Source organism: Oncorhynchus mykiss, chromosome 18, assembly GCF_057628025.1.
Source record: "Oncorhynchus mykiss isolate SJ-2025 chromosome 18, ASM5762802v1, whole genome shotgun sequence".
Taxonomy (NCBI): domain Eukaryota; kingdom Metazoa; phylum Chordata; class Actinopteri; order Salmoniformes; family Salmonidae; genus Oncorhynchus; species Oncorhynchus mykiss.
In genome coordinates this window covers 45219630-45241868 of record NC_143039.1, presented here as the reverse complement: position 1 = coordinate 45241868, position 22239 = coordinate 45219630, and the positions used below count along the sequence as shown (strand labels likewise).

General features: G+C 42.7%; 1 protein-coding gene across 1 annotated transcript in view; it reads right to left on the bottom strand.

Moving 5' to 3' along the window:
* Positions 1-5872, bottom strand: part of LOC110496810 (ephrin type-A receptor 7) — a 254968-nt gene extending 249096 nt beyond the window's left edge. Inside the window, exon 1 of the mRNA XM_036952654.2 lies at positions 5558-5872. Within this exon, the coding sequence (XP_036808549.1) occupies positions 5558-5636 (79 nt within the window). The 5' untranslated portion in view covers positions 5637-5872. The remainder of the gene's footprint in view (positions 1-5557) is intronic.
* Between the last annotated feature and the right edge of the window lie 16367 nt (positions 5873-22239).

Below are 22239 nucleotides of genomic sequence, written 5' to 3'. Positions count from 1 at the left end.
CGCTTTGTCATTATGGGGTATTGTGTGTAGATTGAGGGAAAAAAATCTATGTAATCCATTTTAGAATAAGGCTGTAACATAACAAAATGTGGAAAAAGTCAAGGGGTCTGAATACCTTCCGAATGCACTGCATCTCTAATAATACAGATAGGATAGAGAGAGGGATTTGAACAACAGACAGAGGCAAATCCCCCTACTGTTGCGAGCTCCAATGACATGGCTGCCAACCCCAGCCTTCAGAAACACATTGCTTTCACAGCAATTAATCGTTGTCACAACATCAATTAGAACAGAGCGTCCAATCCGACTGGCCAGCATTCCAGGGAAACGACTCAAGCTGGCAACACTGAGCTGTGGGTGTAAAAGTGCTCTATAGTATTATAGGGAAGGAATTATCAACGAGGGGTTATGCATTCTATGGAAAATAATGAACGACGTAAGTGTTCCACGATGTGCCAGCGGAGTGGAACTGACCTTCCACAGAGTTGCGTTATTTTCCACAGAAGGAATAGAGCCCTGAGTTGATTATCCCTTTTATACCATTTGCAGGTAGAAATGTGTTCTTTCAACATCCACTGAAGAAGCTATATGTTTACTAGATAGCTACAGTAGTTGCCTTGGTAACCACAGACTTGCTAGTTTAGCTAGTCAAACCGCCAATCCTAACTTGATGCTATGAAAATTATTCAAAAAAATTTAGCAAAAATATTCCACGCTCTAGAATGACCTTCAAGCCAATCAGAAACGAGTATTCAACAATGCCATGGTATAATGCTCTATACCTAAACACTATGTCTGTGTGGATAATGTATAATGTAATGCTATGTCTGTGTGGATAAGTATGCATGCAATTCTGTGTTCATGTGGGTGTACAGTAAGAAAGCTTGTATGTGTGTGTGCGTACGTGTTGTCGGCATGCCATCTTATGTGGGTGTGTGCAGCGTGTGTATGAGAGAATGTGTGTGTGTGTAAGTAATAATGACGTGCATCTGTGTTTAAGAGAGATTGCTGTGTTTAAGTGAGATTGTGTGCGTGTCTGTGTGTAAGGAACAAAGCTATGTGTGCGTATGAGCCGAATGTGTGTGTGTGTGTGCTCGTTTGCATGTTTGTGTTTGTACATGCAATGTGTGTTTGCACAGCTTGGCTCAGCTGTGCTTAGACACTGCTGGAACTAACCCTCGCCTGGGGAAAGCATGTGATTATGTGCTCTTCCTTCTCTGAATCCAAGCACTGATTAGGACGCTTTACTGGCCTCACCTGAGCCTAACAGTGACACGCAGCCCCAACCCTTCCTGCATCAGAGCCACGCTCAATACCTCACAACCAGCAAGAGATAGCCCACTGGCCAGACTACTTTACAGGGCAGAAAGAGAGGGTAGAGAGGGGGCATCAACAAGCCAACTTTCACATTCTGCTCTCGGATTTGAAGCATGAGCGATTGTGGGAATGAGACAAAGGAAACCATTTGCTCTATGCAAGTGTCAGCCAGAATAGATTCCGACCCAATGTTTGTTTACAACTGCACTGGGATCAGACAGGCTTCCTGTTTAGATAAAGATACTGCGGAGCTGGTGTAGGATATGGCTCGGAAAACCTACCTTAATCCAGGGATGAGAAATGCGTTGTACTCGGAAATGTCCCATTATCCCAACTGTTACACTGAGAAGATTGAACAACTGCTAAAAAACTGGCAGGCGTTCAAAGTTCTCAGTGTAATAGTTGGAATAATGGTACAATTTGAGTACAACGCATTTTGCGTCCCTGGATTGAGGTACGTTTTCCAAGCCATATTTGCACCGGGCTCCACAGTGTAAAATAAAATAAAATTGATAAATTACAAGCCTAGTTGGTTTAGCCACAGAAACAGACCTTCTTGCTAGCCATTATTGGCTAAGATAATGGATGGGCTGGACATGCCAAGAGAGGAGCTCGGATTGGTCTATCATGTAGCATGCTTCTGTCTATAACATTGCTACTGTGGCTTTTTAAAAAGCTAGAATGTTAGCCATGGAGAAGTGCAAAAGTGGTGATACTGCTCTCAACAACATTGCTGCCCTGGATTTAACAGGCGCTATTGACAAAGATCAGTGGGGAAAAGTTGTGATGGACTACTTTCTGCACACGGTCAGTGTGAACTGGAGTGACTTGACACAACGGGCCAAACAAGCTGCAGCTACAAACAAAACGGAAACGACACAGGATGTCTTAGTTAAAGGGTTCCAGGCTGCCATGAAGCGTTCATCCATGTATATGGGCAAGAGTCTAGCTTCATTTTCAGATATTATACTTTCTAATTTTGTGAGAAAGTTTAATTGCAAGTTACAGTGTACTGATAGCTAGCTAGCAAACGTTAGCTTGGTGGCTGGCTGGCTAACGTTATGTGTATGATCTGTGTAGTAATATTACTTGTTTCTCAGAAATCCATTTGCATTGATAGGTATAGCCTAATGTTAGCTATCTAGCTAACATTGAACCTAGTCGGTTATCTTAAGCTACCTGCAGATTTATAACACAGCATTTCGTGCATGGTGGCTAGCTATGACAATCCATTTGTACTGTATGGGTTGGGATTATGGTTAATTGTTTAGCTAGCTAACTTGATGGGTCATGTAACGCTTGTTACATGACCCATCAAGTTAGCCTGGTGTGTCTGGGGGTGATTACGGCCATCTATTGTATTTCATGAACATGTGTACGTCTACACATTAGTGACCCATCCACTTAGCTAGATGTGGCTGGGGGTTATAGCATTTCTTTCACATGACCCATCAATTTAGACAAGTGTGTCTGGGTTAGCATCATCAAATAATTATTAAATATTTATCTGGACACCTATTTTTGATCTTGCTACTATGCAAATAACCCTTTCACTGTACTGTTTACACCTTCTGTATCCTGTGAAAAATAAACGTAGACTTTATTTGATATAGTGTGCGTTTACCAGAGACGGTAATGTGAGGAACATGACCTCCACCAAAGTCAGATTAGGATATAGGCCAAGGACTAGATAAAGTGTATATTTACCTGGAGTTTTCCTTATTGTAGGCTACTACTTTCACCACTTTAGTCTTGAAATCTTTGGTTGTTTACTACACTACCTTACTCACTATGTGAATCCTTAATGAAATGGCTGGGGCTAAGGCTTAAGAGGGTGTGAACGATGTTAAATAGGTGTAGACAAAGAAGAGCTCTTCAGTAGATGCACCAAAACATTCAAGGTCCATTTTCTCAAAAGTCAGTTTACAAGTTGATCACATTTCAAAGCAGAATAACTTTTCCATTGTTCTTCAACTGCAGTGTATGATATACCATTGTGTAGCTCTGAGTCTCTACTTTTATCCAATGTAAAAAAAAAAACACAAGACCGAATCAAGGGGGTCAGTCACATGTGAAAACATTTTTGTTTCTATGATCTGTGGTTTAAAAGATAAGGGCCTAAAAAAATGCTTCTCCGATTTCCAGATACTGCAATGAGATTCTAGCCAGAGGGAGGGCATTTTCTTGTTCCCCATGTAACGGATGTGAAACGGCTAGCTTAGTTAGCGGTGGTACGTGCTAAATAGCGTTTCAATCGGCGACGTCACTTGCTCTGAGACATTGAAGTAGAAGTTCCCCTTGCTCTGCAAGGGCTTTTTATGTTTTAACATTTTATGTCATTGGTTTCAACTTTTGAACTTAATATTTATTTTCTACAAAACATAGAAATACAATGTTTTCACATATGAAGACGCTTATTGTGCAGGAGATAATGAAAATTAGATTGAAAAGCAGTGGAATTGCCCTTTAATCCCAACAGGAAACCGGGTCTAACCTAGCCTTCTATAATCTGAGTGGATGATTTATACTCTCGTTTTAAACATGCAGGCTCAGCATTCCCTAACAGTCCCACTACAAGTTAGAATTTTGAATAAACTTAATTTCAACTTACTTTACCCGTCTACTGATTTTGTCCTTATGGAGGTAGTCTGAGACAAAATATCCACAGGCAAGTGTTAATAAGCCAACTTTCAGTAAACTGGTATTTTTTTTCGGTTTGTGTTTCCCATTTTGTATTTGTGACAAACACAATATGCAAACAATGGCCAAGCTTAATTAATGAAAAAAAAAAATATATATATATATATATATTTTTTTTTATTTTTTTTTATCATTCATCGCCAGCACCACCCCAACATACAGTATGTGAAAATTGCACGCGTCTATGTTTTGTAGTAAAAAAGATGGAAGATGTGTTTCCATTGACATCCTACACATAATTGGTTAAAAATCACATGATGCACACCGATGTCAATGGAAACATTTATCGTCTCTCTTTTTTTATACAAAACATACAAACGTGCCATTTTCACATATGTTGGGGTGGGTGCTAGAGTTTATGAATATGAAGATTTAAAAAATGTCCTTTAACCGAAGCACAGACGGAAAGGTAGACTATGTTCGGTTACAATGCTGTTTACACATTTTGCATAATTTGCTTTGACTCAGGAAATTGAAAAAACAAGTAACCTAACCTACCGGCCGTAAAAAGTCATACAAACAATACTTTCGTGTGGCTATTATATCTCCACTTCCTACTGTCAAAAGTGCCAATAGCACAGACAACCGGTAAAGTAAGCATAAATATTATTTTATTCAACATTCTGGTTTGAAGAGACAGTTGCGTCTTTTTTAGGGCAACTTCTTACAGACAGAATATCCATGGGTAACAATATGATGATTAGGGAAGTACGATCCCAGTGCAGATGTAAGCAAGCTTAGAGTCAGAATCTATTCTGGCTATGCAAGTGTCTGAGGGCAACAATGTTTCCTATTCAGTCTGGTTAAGGAAGTAAATGCTAGGACGTAGCCTAGTGCTGGAATACATTTTTCGTTGACAGTAGCCTAACCCTTTCTGACATTTAAGCAATGCTTTTTGTTGCGTTTCAGACTTTTTGACAAACAGTGGGCAATTTGTAATATGCTCATTCATACAAACTAGAAAATCATTACAACGTTGCTGCAAGACTACAACTGTCCAGGTTTAACGGTTTCCGTTCAATGTCAAAGTGCTAAAGGGACGCATTTTGTAACAATACGATTGTAGGACTAGGCTATACATTCGCAACAAGATACGTTTGTGTGAATCCTTGTCGAAGTCGGTAAACTTAACACCTCGCTTTTACTTTTTACTTACATATCACGCCATTTTTTTGATATTTTGTCCACATGTTCAACTGTCACTTAGCTACTGAAAAGAGACGCGTAAAACTGCCAGCTGTGTGAAACACCGAAGGCGGCTTTAACACCAAATTGATTTGGAGCGTTTTTTTTTCCGAACTCTAGCGCGTTTTCCCCCTTTTAAAATGTTGGAGAAAAAAAAGCTACGGAAATTATTTACTTAATATAGACCTATTTGTACAAATATACGTTTTGTCGACATCTCTGAACTTCCGTGCGTGAACCTGCAACCAGACTGGCGATTCGGTTTGGCTGGAGTGTTGGACGTTCATTCATCCACCTGCTACGAGCAGTCTGGGGTAAAAACACACAAAAAACGTATAAAATAGCTTCCACATACCTTCTTCAGTGTGACAGCCCTTGTTTCCATTCAGCAATAATATCCAAAGTACCGATATTTGCGTTTTAAAAAGCTCCATGTTTGAATGTCCAGCCTCGCGAAGCTCTTGTCATCTCTCTCCGGGCTTGCGCGTAACACACACACAGCAGAGCGAAGCTTGAGCCGTCCGGGCTAGTGCGAGCTTCACTCACTACGCGGTTTATTCGCTATCTCGGGGGAGGGTGTTGTGCATCAGATTGACATCATGCAAGTGCAATGATGGAAGATTTCGAAACGAGGGTACAGGAAGGTCGCCTATCAAAGCGCTCGGGAAATGAATCGCAACGCCAGGTGTTTTCGCTATTCGAATCATCACCGCTTTGTGATTGAAAAAAATATATATATATTATATATCACCTCGCCTTTAATCGAACTAAAGTAACGGCAGCATTGACTTGGTGGGTGGAAGCCTCCGCTTTCCATGTGTGATAGGTGCATTTAAGAATATTTATTCAAGAATATCTTTATTTTAATGATTGGATTATGTGCATTTAGATTAAATGAAGATTAATAATGTCTAGAGAATGGACGGAAGGAAGCGATGTTAATGCGACATTAAATGTCTAGAAATGTTGACTAATTTAATTAATGAATCAATTGAATCATTGTTCAACACTATTAGCTGATATTGCTCATTTTTAATTGTCCAATTCTGAAAAATAAAATGACAGTATTTAGGACAGTCCTTTATTATTCACTAATATGTCGAGATACTGTATTATAGGCTGCATTAACAAATAGGCTAACATTCTGATTAATTGCACCATAAGCCTACACTGCGTTTACTGCATCACATATATATATATATATATATATATATATATATATATATATATATATATATATATGTGTGTGTATATGTACTGTAATTTTGGAGTAATGATTGACAAAGGGAGAGTCCAAAAGAAATTCGATACAGTTTCAACGTTTCCCATCCTGTACAAAGAAAAACTGATGCTGCAAATAATTTCAACCTATTGTAATTGACATGTGTGGGCCAAATTGATCATGTTATCTTTTCAGCCGAGGAGGCAAAACAGTTTGTTGGTCTTAGTCAACAGTAAAAATGTAGCAGACTGATCAAACTGCTGAGGTGAATCGGGTAGTATCTTACAATTTAAAATCCATAAAGCTGCATGACAACTAAAGGCTGATCTATGATGTGGATTTCCAAACCTTTTCATTTTTTTGGTGTAATCCTCTGCAGTGTTATTGGAGAGCAAACCCCCGCCAGGCGCCAGTTCAATAGTATTGGTACAAAGAGTTTTTAAAAAAACCTGGTAACACAAAAAGACACAGAACAAGGAAAGCCTTTCATCCAAGCTTTTAAAGTACACAGACATAAAATACTCAGATTTGGATCTGAGACAGTTTTGTGATTTAGCATGTTATTTTGTCATAGTTATTTAATGCCTGCACAATTACAAAGCTTGGTCTGTGTCAAAATGCTTGTATTAATAAGCATATAAATGACTTAAAAAGTGAAAATGTAACAATGTGGACCGATAAGGGATTTGCAATGCATAGGCTGCCATAACAAACATAAATCTACAGAATTGCATGGAAAAAGGTTTTTTTCTTTCTATTTGTCACGACTTTGATAAAATAACAGCTTCTGCTATTTATGTAGCCACTTTTCTAACTAATGACCTAATGAAACAGAAAGTAATCACACCTAATTTTCCCCCTAAGCATGGCCTGCCAGACATAAAACTGCACTGTAATAAATGTAATAAGTCCACCACACACCCACATCCTTTCCCCATATGACACACACATGCGTGCACTCACACCAACCCTCCTCCACACACACCCTTCTCAGCACAAAGATTATCACCCACAGACAGATCCCCTCAGCAGGAGGGCAAGCCAGACCTCCAGACCTGATGAACTTGTCGAGTATAAGTCAGCCAGCACAGACACCAACCCCAAACCACACTTCCACCACTGAAACGCAACCAGCAAATCCCCTCTATTCACTTGCAATGTCTCAAGGCATATAACATGAACATCAACAGACACACACTCAAACAGAGGTAGAGTGTGAGCCTAACTAGATGTCAGTCCCCCCCATCCCCATCCTTGGCTCAAAGACTCATTACCATGCAATAATTTCATGCTGGGCTACCTCAGAACATTTTCTATTCCCTTTGCTCTTTATATAAAAAAAAACAGAGTCAACACAGAGGCAGTCACTTGACCTTTTTTGTTCCCTGGTTATTTTCCCAGTCATCCAAGCAGAAAAGGAAAGCAAGGATAAAAAAGATGGTTTAAGATGCTGTTAAGAGGGGGAGAGGTTTTAATTTGACACGGGAAAACCTGCTTTGTAATGTTCCGGTAATCTCTTGACAACCTCTGTGGGGGGGGGGGGGGGATGAACATGGCGCAGGGGAGGCTGAGAGAGGAGGGCTATGAGTCCATGTTGTATTGTACGACTCAATGTGTTATTCCCAAACCTCAGCCCTGGAAATTGTGTCAGTTGAGAGGCGTTAATATGGCTCGCTAAGAGACACTGCCTGCACACAGAGCGACTGGCGACAATAAGTACAGACAAGTCGTTTAAACGGACACTGATGAGCCGCCGCCGCCGCCACCATCGTCTAATACTTTAGTCTGACTGGTGTTTAGAGAATGGCCATTCCCCTGTGTGTCACGACTTCCGCCGAAGTCGGCTCCTCTCCTTGTTCGGGCGGCTTTCGGCGGTCGACGTCACTGGCTTTCTAGCCATCGCCGCTCCATTTTTCATGTATCCATTTGTTTTGTCTTGTTCCCTGCACACCTGGTTTTCATTCCCCAATCAATCCATATTCCCCTGTTCCCCATCATGTCTTTGTGTAAGATTGTTTGTGTTACGTGTATTTTGGAATTGTGGATATTGTTACGCGCATTACATTTTGTCTATGTTCCGTGTTTGGGCACGGAACATAACATTACATAACATTTATGTTACTTTGTGCTGTCATTTTGGACCGGAATAAAAAGTGTGCCTGTTCACTACACTCTGCACTCCTGCACATGACTTCGCCTCCAATACACGCTCCTAACACTGTGTGATGATAAACCAATGACCATTAATCTTAGAGCCAGTTTCTAATGGAATCAGATGGTAGGTAATGGTTTCGCTGGCCAGATTTGTTTTTATAGCCATCATTGTTATTACTAGACTACTACAGTATGTTATGATGTATTGCAATATTTACTATTCATTTCTTACTTCGTGCAAATTAGCCAATAATCCTTGTGAAACAAATCATCAGCACAGTAATAGGCCTAGTACATTCTACGCTAGCCAAGTTTGAAGAACAGCTCATGCTGGTCCAGGGGAGCATCATGGGAGATGGGACAACCCATGGGAGGGTGACACTCATTGGCTAATGAGTACTTCCTGTTCTAATTAGCAGCGGGCTCCACAGCTGAAATGTCCCTCAAGGTCGTTGTTCCTGTTGGTGTCACATCGGGGGATTCGGGACACAGTTAGTTTTGTACTGTGGGTTGTCTACTTTTCCACACCAGTAACACAATTAGGCTTGACATATTTGTCACACATTTCTAATAATGCATTCCATCTCTGTTGTAACTTTAGTAGCGGTCCTCTGGCCAAAGGTTGGTCTTTGATCTGATCAGCACAGGAGGATATAGGTCAGAGACAAGAAGACCACGGAGCCCTTAAAGAAGAAGAAGAAGAAGGGATGGAGTTACCGAAGTAGTATCCATGTATCCAATGCCGAAGTAGTATCCATGTGGCAGTTTGCAGATAAGAGCCATGACTAAGTAATCAGGAAGAGTGGTGTGATCTGCACGGACACATTCTGAGATTCTCCGTCCGACCAGACCTAATTTCTGAGCATGCCGGGTCCGGGGGAAATTAAATCCTCTCCAATATCCCGTAACCATGGGGTCTTATTCCCCCCACCCCCAATTTCCATAAATATCAATAAAGTTACCAATGTCTGTTTATAAATAATGCTCTACAGACAGGCAAGGCAGTTAGTCTCGGGACTATGTGAAATGTCTGTTTATAAATAATGCTCTACAGACAGGCAAGGCAGTTAGTCTCGGGACTATGTGAAATGTCTGTTTATAAATAATGCTCTACAGACAGGCAAGGCAGTTAGTCTCGGGACTATGTGAAATGTCTGTTTATAAATAATGCTCTACAGACAGGCAAGGCAGTTAGTCTCGGGACTATGTGAAATGTCTGTTTATAAATAATGCTCTACAGACAGGCAAGGCAGTCTCGGGACTATGTGAAATGTCTGTTTATAAATAATGCTATACAGACAGGTAAGGCAGTTAGTCTCGCGACTATGTGAAATGTCTGTTTATAAATAATGCTCTACAGACAGGCAAGGCAGTTAGTCTCGGGACTATGTGAAATGTCTGTTTATAAATAATGCTCTACAGACAGGCAAGGCAGTTAGTCTCGGGACTATGTGAAATGTCTGTTTATAAATAATGCTCTACAGACAGGCAAGGCAGTCTCAGGACTATGTGAAATGTCTGTTTATAAATAATGCTATACAGACAGGTAAGGCAGTTAGTCTCGGGACTATGTGAAATGTCTGTTTATAAATAATGCTATACAGACAGGCAAGGCAGTTAGTCTCGGGACTATGTGAAATGTCTGTTTATAAATAATGCTCTACAGACAGGCAAGGCAGTTAGTCTCGGGACTATGTGAAATGTCTGTTTATAAATAATGCTCTACAGACAGGCAAGGCAGTTAGTCTCGGGACTATGTGAAATGTCTGTTTATAAATAATGCTCTACAGACAGGCAAGGCAGTCTCGGGACTATGTGAAATGTCTGTTTATAAATAATGCTATACAGACAGGTAAGGCAGTTAGTCTCGCGGCTATGTGAAATGTCTGTTTATAAATAATGCTCTACAGACAGGCAAGGCAGTTAGTCTCGGGACTATGTGAAATGTCTGTTTATAAATAATGCTCTACAGACAGGCAAGGCAGTTAGTCTCGGGACTATGTGAAATGTCTGTTTATAAATAATGCTCTACAGACAGGCAAGGCAGTCTCGGGACTATGTGAAATGTCTGTTTATAAATAATGCTATACAGACAGGTAAGGCAGTTAGTCTCGGGACTATGTGAAATGTCTGTTTATAAATAATGCTCTACAGACAGGCAAGGCAGTCTCGGGACTATGTGAAATGTCTGTTTATAAATCATGCTCTACAGACAGGCAAGGCAGTTAGTCTCGGGACTATGTGAAATGTCTGTTTTCCTGACTGGCCCTTTTTTATTTACATGTGGGTGTATATCTGGGGACGTATATCTGGGGACGTATATCTGGGAACGTTTATCGTCACGATGACTCTCCGTGCATGTTATGAAAGATTAGGGCCTGCCGCTGTTTCCAATTTTTGGAACTGACTTCAGAGGGGCAGGGGGATGGAAAAAACGGGGCCCCTCTTCCTTCCTCCTTATTAGATTTCACTGGTTATCAATGACAGAGGTCTGACATTTCCACTGTGTCCGAAATTAAAGCATCTCTCTCTCCTCTCTCAGTCCATTCAGACGTTGACAGCTATAACATGATGAAAGATTGCAGATTGGGTTTCAGTTGATGTTATAGTGTTGATGTTTATACTTTGCCAAAAAGGAATTTACTGCGCAATCATTATTGCAAAAAATAAATACATGTGTAGAGGTGTCTGAATAGGAAAATAAAGTGTGAACTTTAACATTGAAGAGCAGGTCAACTTTGTTGGCACTGTTATAGTATGTGGCCTGCAGTATGTAACATACTAACCGCTAGTTTTCTTCTTAATGATGCTGAGCCTTGCAGACTTTGACACCACATTTTAGAGGGAACGTGCCATTTGTTTCCAGGGCAGGGATAGGAAGGGAGAAAGAAGGGCAAGAAAAATCAATTGCAGGGAATATAAGAGAAAGAAAGGGAGGGAGAGCGAGAGATTGAAAAATGTGTTGATTTGTCGTCATGGGCTGGATGTCTCTGGACACGCCAATGAGAATTTATCATGAAAGACACATTTCCTTGGTCGCAGAAGTATGTGTATGTGTGGACTGAACTTGAGATAATGTATTCTTAAAACATTCTAGACTTGGTCATACATGATTACCTCCAAGGCCAAGTTGACCAATGACAGTAATTACATTATAGATCAATTAACCCATACCTTCCTGATAGCAAAACAACAGAAACATCACTCCTATGAGTGTCTTCATTATACCCTACTACCTCACAGCATACAGTACCTACAGTCAGGTCCAAAATATTGGCACCCTTGATGAAGATGAGTGTACTGTCACTCATGGAGACACTACGTCACCTCAAAATCTACAGGGAGAGCTAGAATGTTCAAGCCCCCTTGGGTGCTGCCATAGATTTATATTAGAAGTGCCCATCCAAGAAGGCTCAAGATCATTGGCTACAGATAAAATGTCAAATCAAGTTATATCTACCGAAGCTTTGGTCTGAATACGTATGTAAATCTGCTATTTCATTATTATATTTATTTATTTTTTGGCTAAAATGTCTAAATCTTTTAGCTTTGCTGAAAAGGGACTGTGGGGTACTGTGTGTAGATTAATGAGCACAGTACCAGTCAAAAGTTGGGGACACCTACTCATTCAAAGGTTTTTCTTTATTTTTACTATTTTCTACATTGTAAAAAAAAATTGTGAAGATATCATAACTATGAAATAACAAATAGAATCAAGTAATAACCAAAAATGTGTTAAACAAATCAAAATATATTTTAGGTTCTTCAAGGTATCCACCCTTTGCCTTGTTGACAGCTTGGCATTCTCTCAACCAGCTTTACCTGGAATGCTGAGCACTTGTTGACTGCTTTTCCTCCACTCTGCAGTCCAACTCATCCCAAACCATCTCAATTGGGTTGAGGTCGGGTGATTGTGGAGGCCAGGTCATCTCATACAGCACTCCATCACTCTCCTTCTTGGTCAAATAGCCCTTACACAGAATGGAGGTGTGTTGGTTCATTGTCCTGTTGAAAAACAAATTATAGTACCACTAAGCGCAAACCAGATGGGATGGTGTATCGCCGCAGAATGCTGTGGTGGCCATGCTGGTTAAGTGTGCCTTGAATTCTAAATAAACCACAGATAGTGTCAACAGCAAAGCACCACCACACCATCATGTCTCCTCCTCCATGCTTCACGGTGGGAACCACACATGCAGAGCTCATCCGTTCACCTACTCTGCGTCTCACAAAAGACACGGTGGTTGGAACCAAAAATCTCAAATTTGGACTCATCAGACCAAAGGACAGATTTTCACCAGTCTAATGTCCATTGCTCATGTTTCTTGGCCCAAGCAAGTCTCTTCTTATTATTGGTGTCCTTTAGTAGTGGTTTCTTTGTAGCAATTTGACACACGCACACACACACACACACACACACACACACACACACACACACGATACATACACATGGATTTAGTACTGTAGATATGTGGTAGTGGTGGAGTAAGAGCCTGAGGGCACACAGTGTGTTGTGAAATCTGTGAAAGTATTGTGATGTTTTAAAATTGTATAAACTGCCTTAATTTTGCTGGACCCCTGGAAGAGTAGTTGCTGCTTTGGCAGCAGCTAATGGGGATCTATAATAAATACAAATACAAAAATTTGACCATGAAGGCCTGATTCACGCAGTCTCCTCTGTACAGTTGATGTTAAGATGTGTCTGTTACTTGAACTCTGTGAAGCATTTATTTGGGCTGCAATCTGAGGCTTGTAACTCTAATGAACCTATCCTCTGCAGCAGAGGTAACTCTGGGTCTTCCTTTCCTGTGGCGGTTTCATCATAGTGGTTGACTGTTTTTGCGACTGCACTTAAAGAAACTTCAAAGATCTTGAAATTTTCCGCATTGACTGATCTTCATGTCTTAAAGTAATGATAGACTGTCATTTTTCTTTGCTTATTTGAGCTGTTCTTGCCAGAATATGGACTTCGTATTTGACCAAATACGTCCATCTTGAGGAAATCACCCATACGTTGTCACAACACAACCGATTGGCTCAAACACATTAAGGAAAGAAATTCCACAAATTAACTAAAGGCACACCTGTTAATGGAATTGCATTCCAGGTGACTACCTCATGAAGCTGGTTGAGAGAATGCCAAGAGTGTGCAAAGCTGTCATCAAGGCAAAGGGTGGCTACTTTGAAGAATCTACATGATTCCATATGTGTTATTTCGAAGTTTTGATGTCTCCACTATTATTCTACAACATAAAAACATAGTAAAAATAAAGAAACCCTGGATTGAGTAGGTGTGTTCCAAATCTTGACTGGTACTGTATATAATCGATTTTAGAATATGATTGTAACGTAACAAAGTGTGGAAAAAGTCTAGGGATCTGAATACTTAACGAAAACACTGTATATGCCCCGTTTATTCATCCTACGGTTCTGACTTGGTGTGCAGGTAGAATACTGCAAGAACGGCCCATGTTCTAAATTCTGTCGCTGTACATTTTCAAAACTGCTAAACAAATATTTATATTGATTACGTTTTAGCTCGCTCAATAATGTCTTAATCGCAATAACGGATTGCCTCTTATTCGCTCATCATTCCCTTATGCCATAGTTTGTACATCTCAATTCGCAGTAGAAACCACATTTGTTTAATAACCTCTTGAAGCAAGGGGGCAGTATTTTGATGTTTGGATAAAAAACGTTCCCAAAGTAAATTGTCTATTTCTCAGGCCCAGAAGCTAGAATATGCATATAATTGGAAGATTAGGATACAAAACACTCTAAAGTTTCCAAAACTGTCAATATATTGTCTGTGAGTATAACAGAACTGATATTACAGGTGAAAACCTGAGGAAAATCCAACCAGGAAGTGCTGTTTTTCTGAAACTACACTGTTCCATTGCAAGCCTATCCTCCATTTAAAGGGATATCAACCAGATTCCTTTCCCTATGGCTTCCACAGGGTGTGAACAGTCTTTAGGCATAGTTTCAGGCTTTTATTCTGAAAAATGAGCGAGAATGATCATATCGCGTCAGTGGATAGCCAGATGTCCTTAGATTTGTTCATGCGCGCGCCACTGGAGCGAGACCTTTTCTTTCTCTCTTGTATTGAAAAGTTTACAGTCCGGTTGAAATATTATCGATTATTTATTGTAAAAACAACCTGATGATTGATTATAAAAAACGTTTGACATGTTTCTACGAACTTTATGGATACTATTTGGAATTTGTCTGCCTGTTGTGACCTGCACGAGCCTGTGGATTACTAAACAAAACGTACCAACCAAATAGAGGTTTTTGGATATAAAGAGAATCTTTATGGAACAAAACAAACATTCATTGTGTAACTGGGAGTCTTGTGAGTGCAAACATACGAAGATCATCAAAGGTAAGCGATTCATTTTATTGCTTTTCTAACTTTCATGACCAATCTTCTTGGCTGCTAGCTGTTTGTAATGTTTTGTCTGCTGAAAGCTGTCCTCACATAATTGCATGGTTTGCTTTCCCCATAAAGCTTTTTTGAAATCTGACACGCCAGGTGGATTAACAACAAGGTAAGCTGTGTTTTGGTATATTGCACTTGTGATTTCATGAAAATGAAATATTTTTAGTAAGTTAATTTGAATTTGGCGTTCTGATGTTGACGAAAATGATCCCGCTAAAGGAATCGGTGCGCCAAGAGCATGTCAGACATATCATCTGTTTTTTTTTAAAGGCAGTAAATGAGGCTGAATGAACTATTTCCCTGCCAGACAAGGCTCCGCTGATTGCCAGGTGTAGCGGTGGTAAGGATTCACTCCATGGTGCTGAAAAGAAAACTCTGCTGTTGGGACAGTTTTATGTAGGCCCTAGCAGTTTGTGGGCACCGTTTGTCACCATTATAGTGCAATTAATGTATTGTTTGGTGTTGTGTATGGCTTTGCTGGCATGCATCTGTTGTGGAAATTCTTACACAGGGACACTCAAAGTCAATCTTTCAATGAATCATTGTTTATTTGTCAGCACACTGGGGAGGTTCCAACCAACTCAATGCACCATAGTACACATCAGGAGCACTGATTGGGCAGCACCAGTAGTTGTCTTATGTACTGCTATACACAGACAAGTTATATTTGCATGATTTAGCATAATTAATTCATCATTACCGTTTTGTTTCATCGATGTGACCGACCAATACTGGTTCATAACATGTGACAGACCAATACCTCACGAGGCTTCTTCTCTCTAAACTGAGATGTCTTTCGTTCATAAACACAAGGTTTGGGCGTACTGCCAAATTGCAGCTACTGACAGTGAGGATTTGTTCAGTCAGCCACTTGCATGAACACAGAAATTGGTTTATACAACAGCACATGAATAGAACACAGAAATTAGTTATAAGAAAAGCACAAACATTAAAATTCTCATTACATTCCATCCTCCTATCACTTGTGATAATAATCATTACATTTTAATGTAAGCATTTAGATTTTAGCTTCTATATCAAAATATTATATACTCCTATTAAAGTAAGGGAAATCAACACAAAAAAAACCAGACACTTCATAATTTCAAACCCTTCATTCTGGGTTATACAATCCAATTAGTATGGTAATACTATAATCATAATAACGGTTATACTCAGGGTCTGAAATTAACACCTGCCAAGCGCCAAATGCGGGTATATTTTCAGTTTGGCCATACTGGCAGGTAAATGTTTGTACCAAGATAGTAATGTAATAAAATATCTGGCATGATGGCTCGGAGGAAATGACTCATGTTTGCCAGCCAAAGATCGTCTCTAGTGCTCCTAGTTTTGCGCCACCGTACAGGACATCAACTACTCGACACTTGCCACAGGTCTGCTGCTAGCTACCGTTCATTAAATAGCTGTTATGTGGTGACATTTATCTGGAGTAAGCCAACCTTTGAAACGAAAACCCACCGATTGAAAAGGATGACAAATCACATACAAAAATAAGTTTCAAGAGGCTGGCTACAGTATGAGGCTGAGGCCGAGGTGATGAGCTGTTCTGTGTGTCGCCAGTATGCTAAAGATAAAAGCAGAAACAACTAATTTGTCATCAGAAATAAAAACGATGAAGCTGGAGAACATTCGTGACCATGAACACAGCAAGTGTCCCATTGCCTGCGTGTCTGTGTCCCGAGCTCAATTGGAGCCTCTCCTCTTTGACACCCTCTGTGACGGTGCTAATGGCAGTGTCAGAGCAGACCAGCACGAAGATGAAGATATTGTTTAGGACTGTACATGCCACTGGCAAGAAGGCGAGACCACTTTCTGACTTCGAGTGTATGTGAGAGTAAGTGGAAATGTTGTCACTCTTGTAGCGAGACTAGTACTTTTGTAGCTTGTTTTTTCCAAGTGTATTTAGCACATGTGGTCCGGTATTGTAGGATATTTCTTAGCTTTTGATAAGCTTTGGCTCTCCTCAAAATAGTGTATAAATACCATACAATTATAGGCCTACTGATGCTGACATGGATATCCATGCTTCCTACGGCTCTGTAACATTCTATTTTAATGTTTGTCTCCAGATTCTGTTTACATTTTAAAGCATTGTGACACAATTGACTTTACCAGCCTTATAGTGTTGATCCTTAAGTAAACAACGGGTAGAAGGCCCAATCAACTGCCAGCTATATTAGATAACATGATTGTATATTTAATTATTATGGAATAAATTTGATGTTTGATTTTTGCATTTCAGATGAAAAAAAATGAATTTCTGTGGCCTCAACATATGAGAAGTAGGCCAAAGAGTTTATGCGCCATATTGCAGAGGTGGAGTGAATCAACATCAGAGAGAATCTGAAAAACACCACATTTCTCTCCATCATGTCAGATGGCTCCACAAACAGTTCTGTGAAAGAGGATGAGTTAGTTTATGTCAGATTCTGTCACAAGGGCAAGATCGAGTTGAAGTTTGTTGGCATCAAGTCGGTGGAGAAGGCCGACGCGGCACACATAAGCAACGCCATCAGTGCCATCATGGAGGGAGTGCGTGATGAGTAGGGGAGCAAGTTGGTCGCTCTGGGAACAGATGGAGCTGCTGTGAGCCAAGAATGGTGTGGTCATCCGGCTGAAGGGGAACAGGGCCTACATCGTCGGCATCCACTGTATGGCAAACCGCCTTGAACTGACCTTTTCTGATGCCGTCCAGTCCAACGTGATGTTTCAGAAAGTAGAAGACCTCCTCAGTGGGCTCTACACCTTCTACCACACCAGTCCACTGAACAGGGCAAACCTGGCAAACAGCTTCCAGGCTCTAAGGCACACACCGCTGTTGCCCACCAGAATTGGCGGGACCCGATGGGTAGGACACCTACTGCGTGCACTGGACCACTTCCTGCGAGGTTACCAGGGGCGTGTCCAGTACCTGAAACAGGTAGTGGCTCTAGATTGCTATGCTAAGTACTCCAGAAGTCATCATCAATATGTAATGTCCAGTAAATAACAACAAACACGGTTACAGTTGGTAACATCATGTTTCAATGCTTTATGCACTGATAAAATGTGTCATATATGATATAGTTTTTTTTTGGACAGCAATTAATAGTCTATTTCTATGTCTTTTGTTCTTTATGTATTTCAGATTCAATCTGCTGATGGCCAAAATGTCTGAGGTGTCCAGCAGGCCAAGGCCAGGAAATACTGCAGTACTGTGATGGAGGCTGTTGTTGTCATGTTGTCTTGTCTCTGTCCTTTCCCTTCACCCTGTCTCCCTCTGCTGGTCGTGTTAGGTTACCTTTTCTCCCCCGCTTTCCCCCAGCTGTCCCTTGTCTCCTCTAACTACCCATTCACCCCGTTCCCCACCTGTTCCCTTTTTTCCCTCTGATTAGGTCCCTATATCTCTCTCTGTTTCTGCTCCTGTCCTTGTCGGATTCTTGTTTGTTTGTGTCATTCATGCCTGAACCAGACTGTCGTCATGTTTGCTGTAACCTTGTCCTGTCCTGTCGGAATCTGCCGGTCCATCTGAGCCTACCTATGTTTGGTAATTAAAGAGGCTCTGTTTAAGTTGATTCGCTTTTGGGTCCTCATTCACGCACCGTAACAGAAGAATCCGACCAAGAATGGACCCAGCGACTTCGGATCCTCTCCACTCAGCCGTCGAGATCCAGGGAGCGATGCTAGGCAGACACAAGCAGGAATTGTCTGCTGCTCGACATGCCGTTGAGACCCTGGCCACCCAAGTCTCCAACCTCACAGAACAGGTTCACCATCTCCGCCTCGATCCACCGGCCACTTCCAGGGCTTTCGAATCTCCGGAGCCCAGAATCAATAACCCGCCGTGTTACTCTGGGGAGCCCACTGAATGCCGCTCGTTCCTCACCCAGTGTGATATTGTGTTTTCTCTCCAGCCCAACACTTACTCCAGGAGCACTGCTCGTGTCGCCTACGTCATATCTCTCCTTATTGGACGGGCTCGTGAGTGGGGCACGGCAATCTGGGAGGCAAGGGCTGAGTGTACTAACCAGTATCAAGACTTTAAGGAGGAGATGATACGGGTTTTTGATCGATCTGTTTTTGGGGAGGAGGCTTCCAGGGCCCTGTCTTCCCTATGTCAAGGCAATCGATCCATAACAGACTACTCTATTGAGTTTCGCACTCTTGCTGTCTCCAGTGGCTGGAACGAGCCGGCCTTGCTCGCTCGTCTTCTGGAGGGTTTCCGCGCAGAGGTAAAGGATGAGATTCTCTCCCGGGAGGTTCCTTCCAGCGTGGATTCCTTGATTGAACTCGCTATTCGCATTGAGCGACGGGTTGATCTTCGTCACCGAGCTCGTGGAAAGGAGCTCGCGCTCTCCGTCGCCTCCCTCTCCGCATCACTACCATCTTCCTCTGCCGGCTCGGGTGCTGAGCCCATGCAGCTGGGAGGTATCCGCATCTCGACTGAGGAGAGGGAACGGAGAATCACCAACCGCCTCTGTCTCTATTGCGGTTCCGCTGGTCATTTTGTCACTTCATGTCCAGTAAAAGGCCAGAGCTCGTCAGTAAGCGGAGGGCTACTGGTGAGCGCTACTACTCCTGTCTCTCCTTCAAGATCCTGCACTACCTTGTCGGTCCATCTACGCTGGACCGGTTCGTCAGCTTCCTGCAGTGCCTTAATAGACTCTGGGGCGGAGGGCTGTTTTATGGACGAGACCTGGGCTCGGGAACATGACATTCCTCTCAGACAGTTAAAGGAGCCCACGGCCTTGTTCGCCCTGGATGGTAGTCCTCTCCCCAGGATTCAGCGTGAGACGCTACCTTTAACCCTCACTGTTTCTGGTAATCATAGTGAAACCATTTCTTTTTTAATTTTTCGTTCACCTTTTACACCTGTTGTTTTGGGCCATCCCTGGCTAGTTTGTCATAATCCTTCCATGAATTGGTCTAGTAATTCTATCCTCTCCTGGAACGTCTCTTGTCATGTGAAATGTTTAATGTCTGCTATCCCTCCTGTTTCCTCTGTCTCTTCTTCACAGGAGGAGCCTGGTGATTTGACAGGGGTGCCGGAGGAATATCACGATCTGCGCACGGTGTTCAGTCGGTCCAGGGCCACCTCTCTTCCTCCACACCGGTCGTATGATTGTAGTATTGATCTCCTTCCGGGAACCACCCCCCCCCGGGGTAGACTATACTCTCTGTCGGCTCCCGAACGTAAGGCTCTCGAAGATTATTTGTCTGTAGCTCTTGACGCCGGTACCATAGTCCCCTCCTCCTCTCCCGCCGGAGCGGGGTTTTTTTTTGTCAAGAAGAAGGACGGGTCTCTGCGCCCCTGCATAGATTATCGAGGGCTGAATGACATAACAGTGAAGAATCGTTATCCGCTTCCTCTTATGTCTTCAGCCTTCGAGATCCTGCAGGGAGCCAGGTTTTTCACTAAGTTGGACCTTCGTAACGCTTACCATCTCGTGCGCATCAGGGAGGGGGACGAGTGGAAGACGGCGTTTAACACTCCGTTAGGGCACTTTGAATACCGGGTTCTTCCTTTCGGCCTCGCTAACGCTCCAGCTGTCTTTCAGGCATTAGTCAATGATGTCCTGAGAGACATGCTGAACATCTTTGTTTTCGTTTACCTTGACGATATCCTGATTTTTTCACCGTCACTCCAGATTCATGTTCAGCACGTTCGACGTGTCCTCCAGCGCCTTTTAGAGAATTGTCTTTTTGTGAAGGCTGAGAAGTGCACTTTTCATGCCTCCTCCGTCACATTTCTCGGTTCTGTTATTTCCGCTGAAGGCATTAAGATGGATCCCGCTAAGGTCCAAGCTGTCATTGATTGGCCCGTCCCTAAGTCACGCGTCGAGCTGCAGCGCTTTCTCGGCTTCGCGAACTTCTATCGTCGTTTCATCCGTAATTTCGGTCAGGTGGCAGCTCCTCTCACAGCCCTTACTTCTGTCAAGACGTGCTTTAAGTGGTCCGTTTCCGCCCAGGGAGCTTTTGATCTCCTCAAGAATCGTTTTACATCCGCTCCTATCCTTGTTACACCTGACGTCTCTAGACAGTTCGTTGTCGAGGTTGACGCGTCAGAGGTGGGAGTGGGAGCCATCCTTTCTCAGCGCTCCCTCTCTGACGACAAGGTCCACCCATGCGCGTATTTTTCTCATCGCCTGTCGCCGTCGGAACGTAACTATGATGTGGGTAACCGCGAACTGCTCGCCATCCGGTTAGCCCTAGGCGAATGGCGACAGTGGTTGGAGGGGGCGACCGTTCCTTTTGTCGTTTGGACTGACCATAGGAACCTTGAGTACATCCGTTCTGCCAAACGACTTAATGCGCGTCAGGCGCGTTGGGCGCTGTTTTTCGCTCGTTTCGAGTTCGTGATTTCTTATCGTCCGGGCTCTAAGAACACCAAGCCTGATGCTTTGTCTCGTCTCTTCAGTTCTTCAGTAGCCTCCACTGACCCCGAGGGGATTCTCCCTGAGGGGCGTGTTGTCGGGTTGACTGTCTGGGGAATTGAGAGGCAGGTAAAGCAAGCACTCACTCAAACTCCGTCGCCGCGCGCTTGTCCTAGGAACCTTCTTTTCGTTCCCGTTCCTACTCGTCTGGCCGTTCTTCAGTGGGCTCACTCTGCCAAGTTAGCCGGCCACCCTGGCGTTCGGGGTACGCTTGCTTCCATTCGCCAGCGTTTCTGGTGGCCCACCCGGGAGCATGACACCCGTCGTTTCGTGGCTGCTTGTTCGGTCTGCGCGCAGACTAAGTCCGGTAACTCTCCTCCTGCCGGCCGTCTCAGGCCGCTTCCTATTCCCTCTCGACCGTGGTCTCACATCGCCTTAGATTTTGTCACCGGACTGCCTTCGTCAGCGGGGAAGACTGTTATTCTTACGGTTGTCGATAGGTTCTCTAAGGCGGCTCATTTCATTCCCCTTGCTAAGCTTCCTTCTGCTAAAGAGACGGCACAAATCATCATCGAGAATGTTTTCAGAATTCATGGCCTTCCGTCAGACGTCGTTTCGGACAGAGGTCCGCAATTCACGTCTCAATTTTGGAGGGAGTTTTGCCGTTTGATTGGGGCTTCCGTCAGTCTCTCTTCCGGCTTTCACCCCCAGTCTAACGGTCAAGCAGAACGGGCCAATCAGACTATTGGTCGCATCTTACGCAGTCTTTCTTTTCGCAACCCTGCGTCTTGGTCAGAACAGCTCCCCTGGGCAGAATACGCCCACAACTCGCTTCCTTCGTCTGC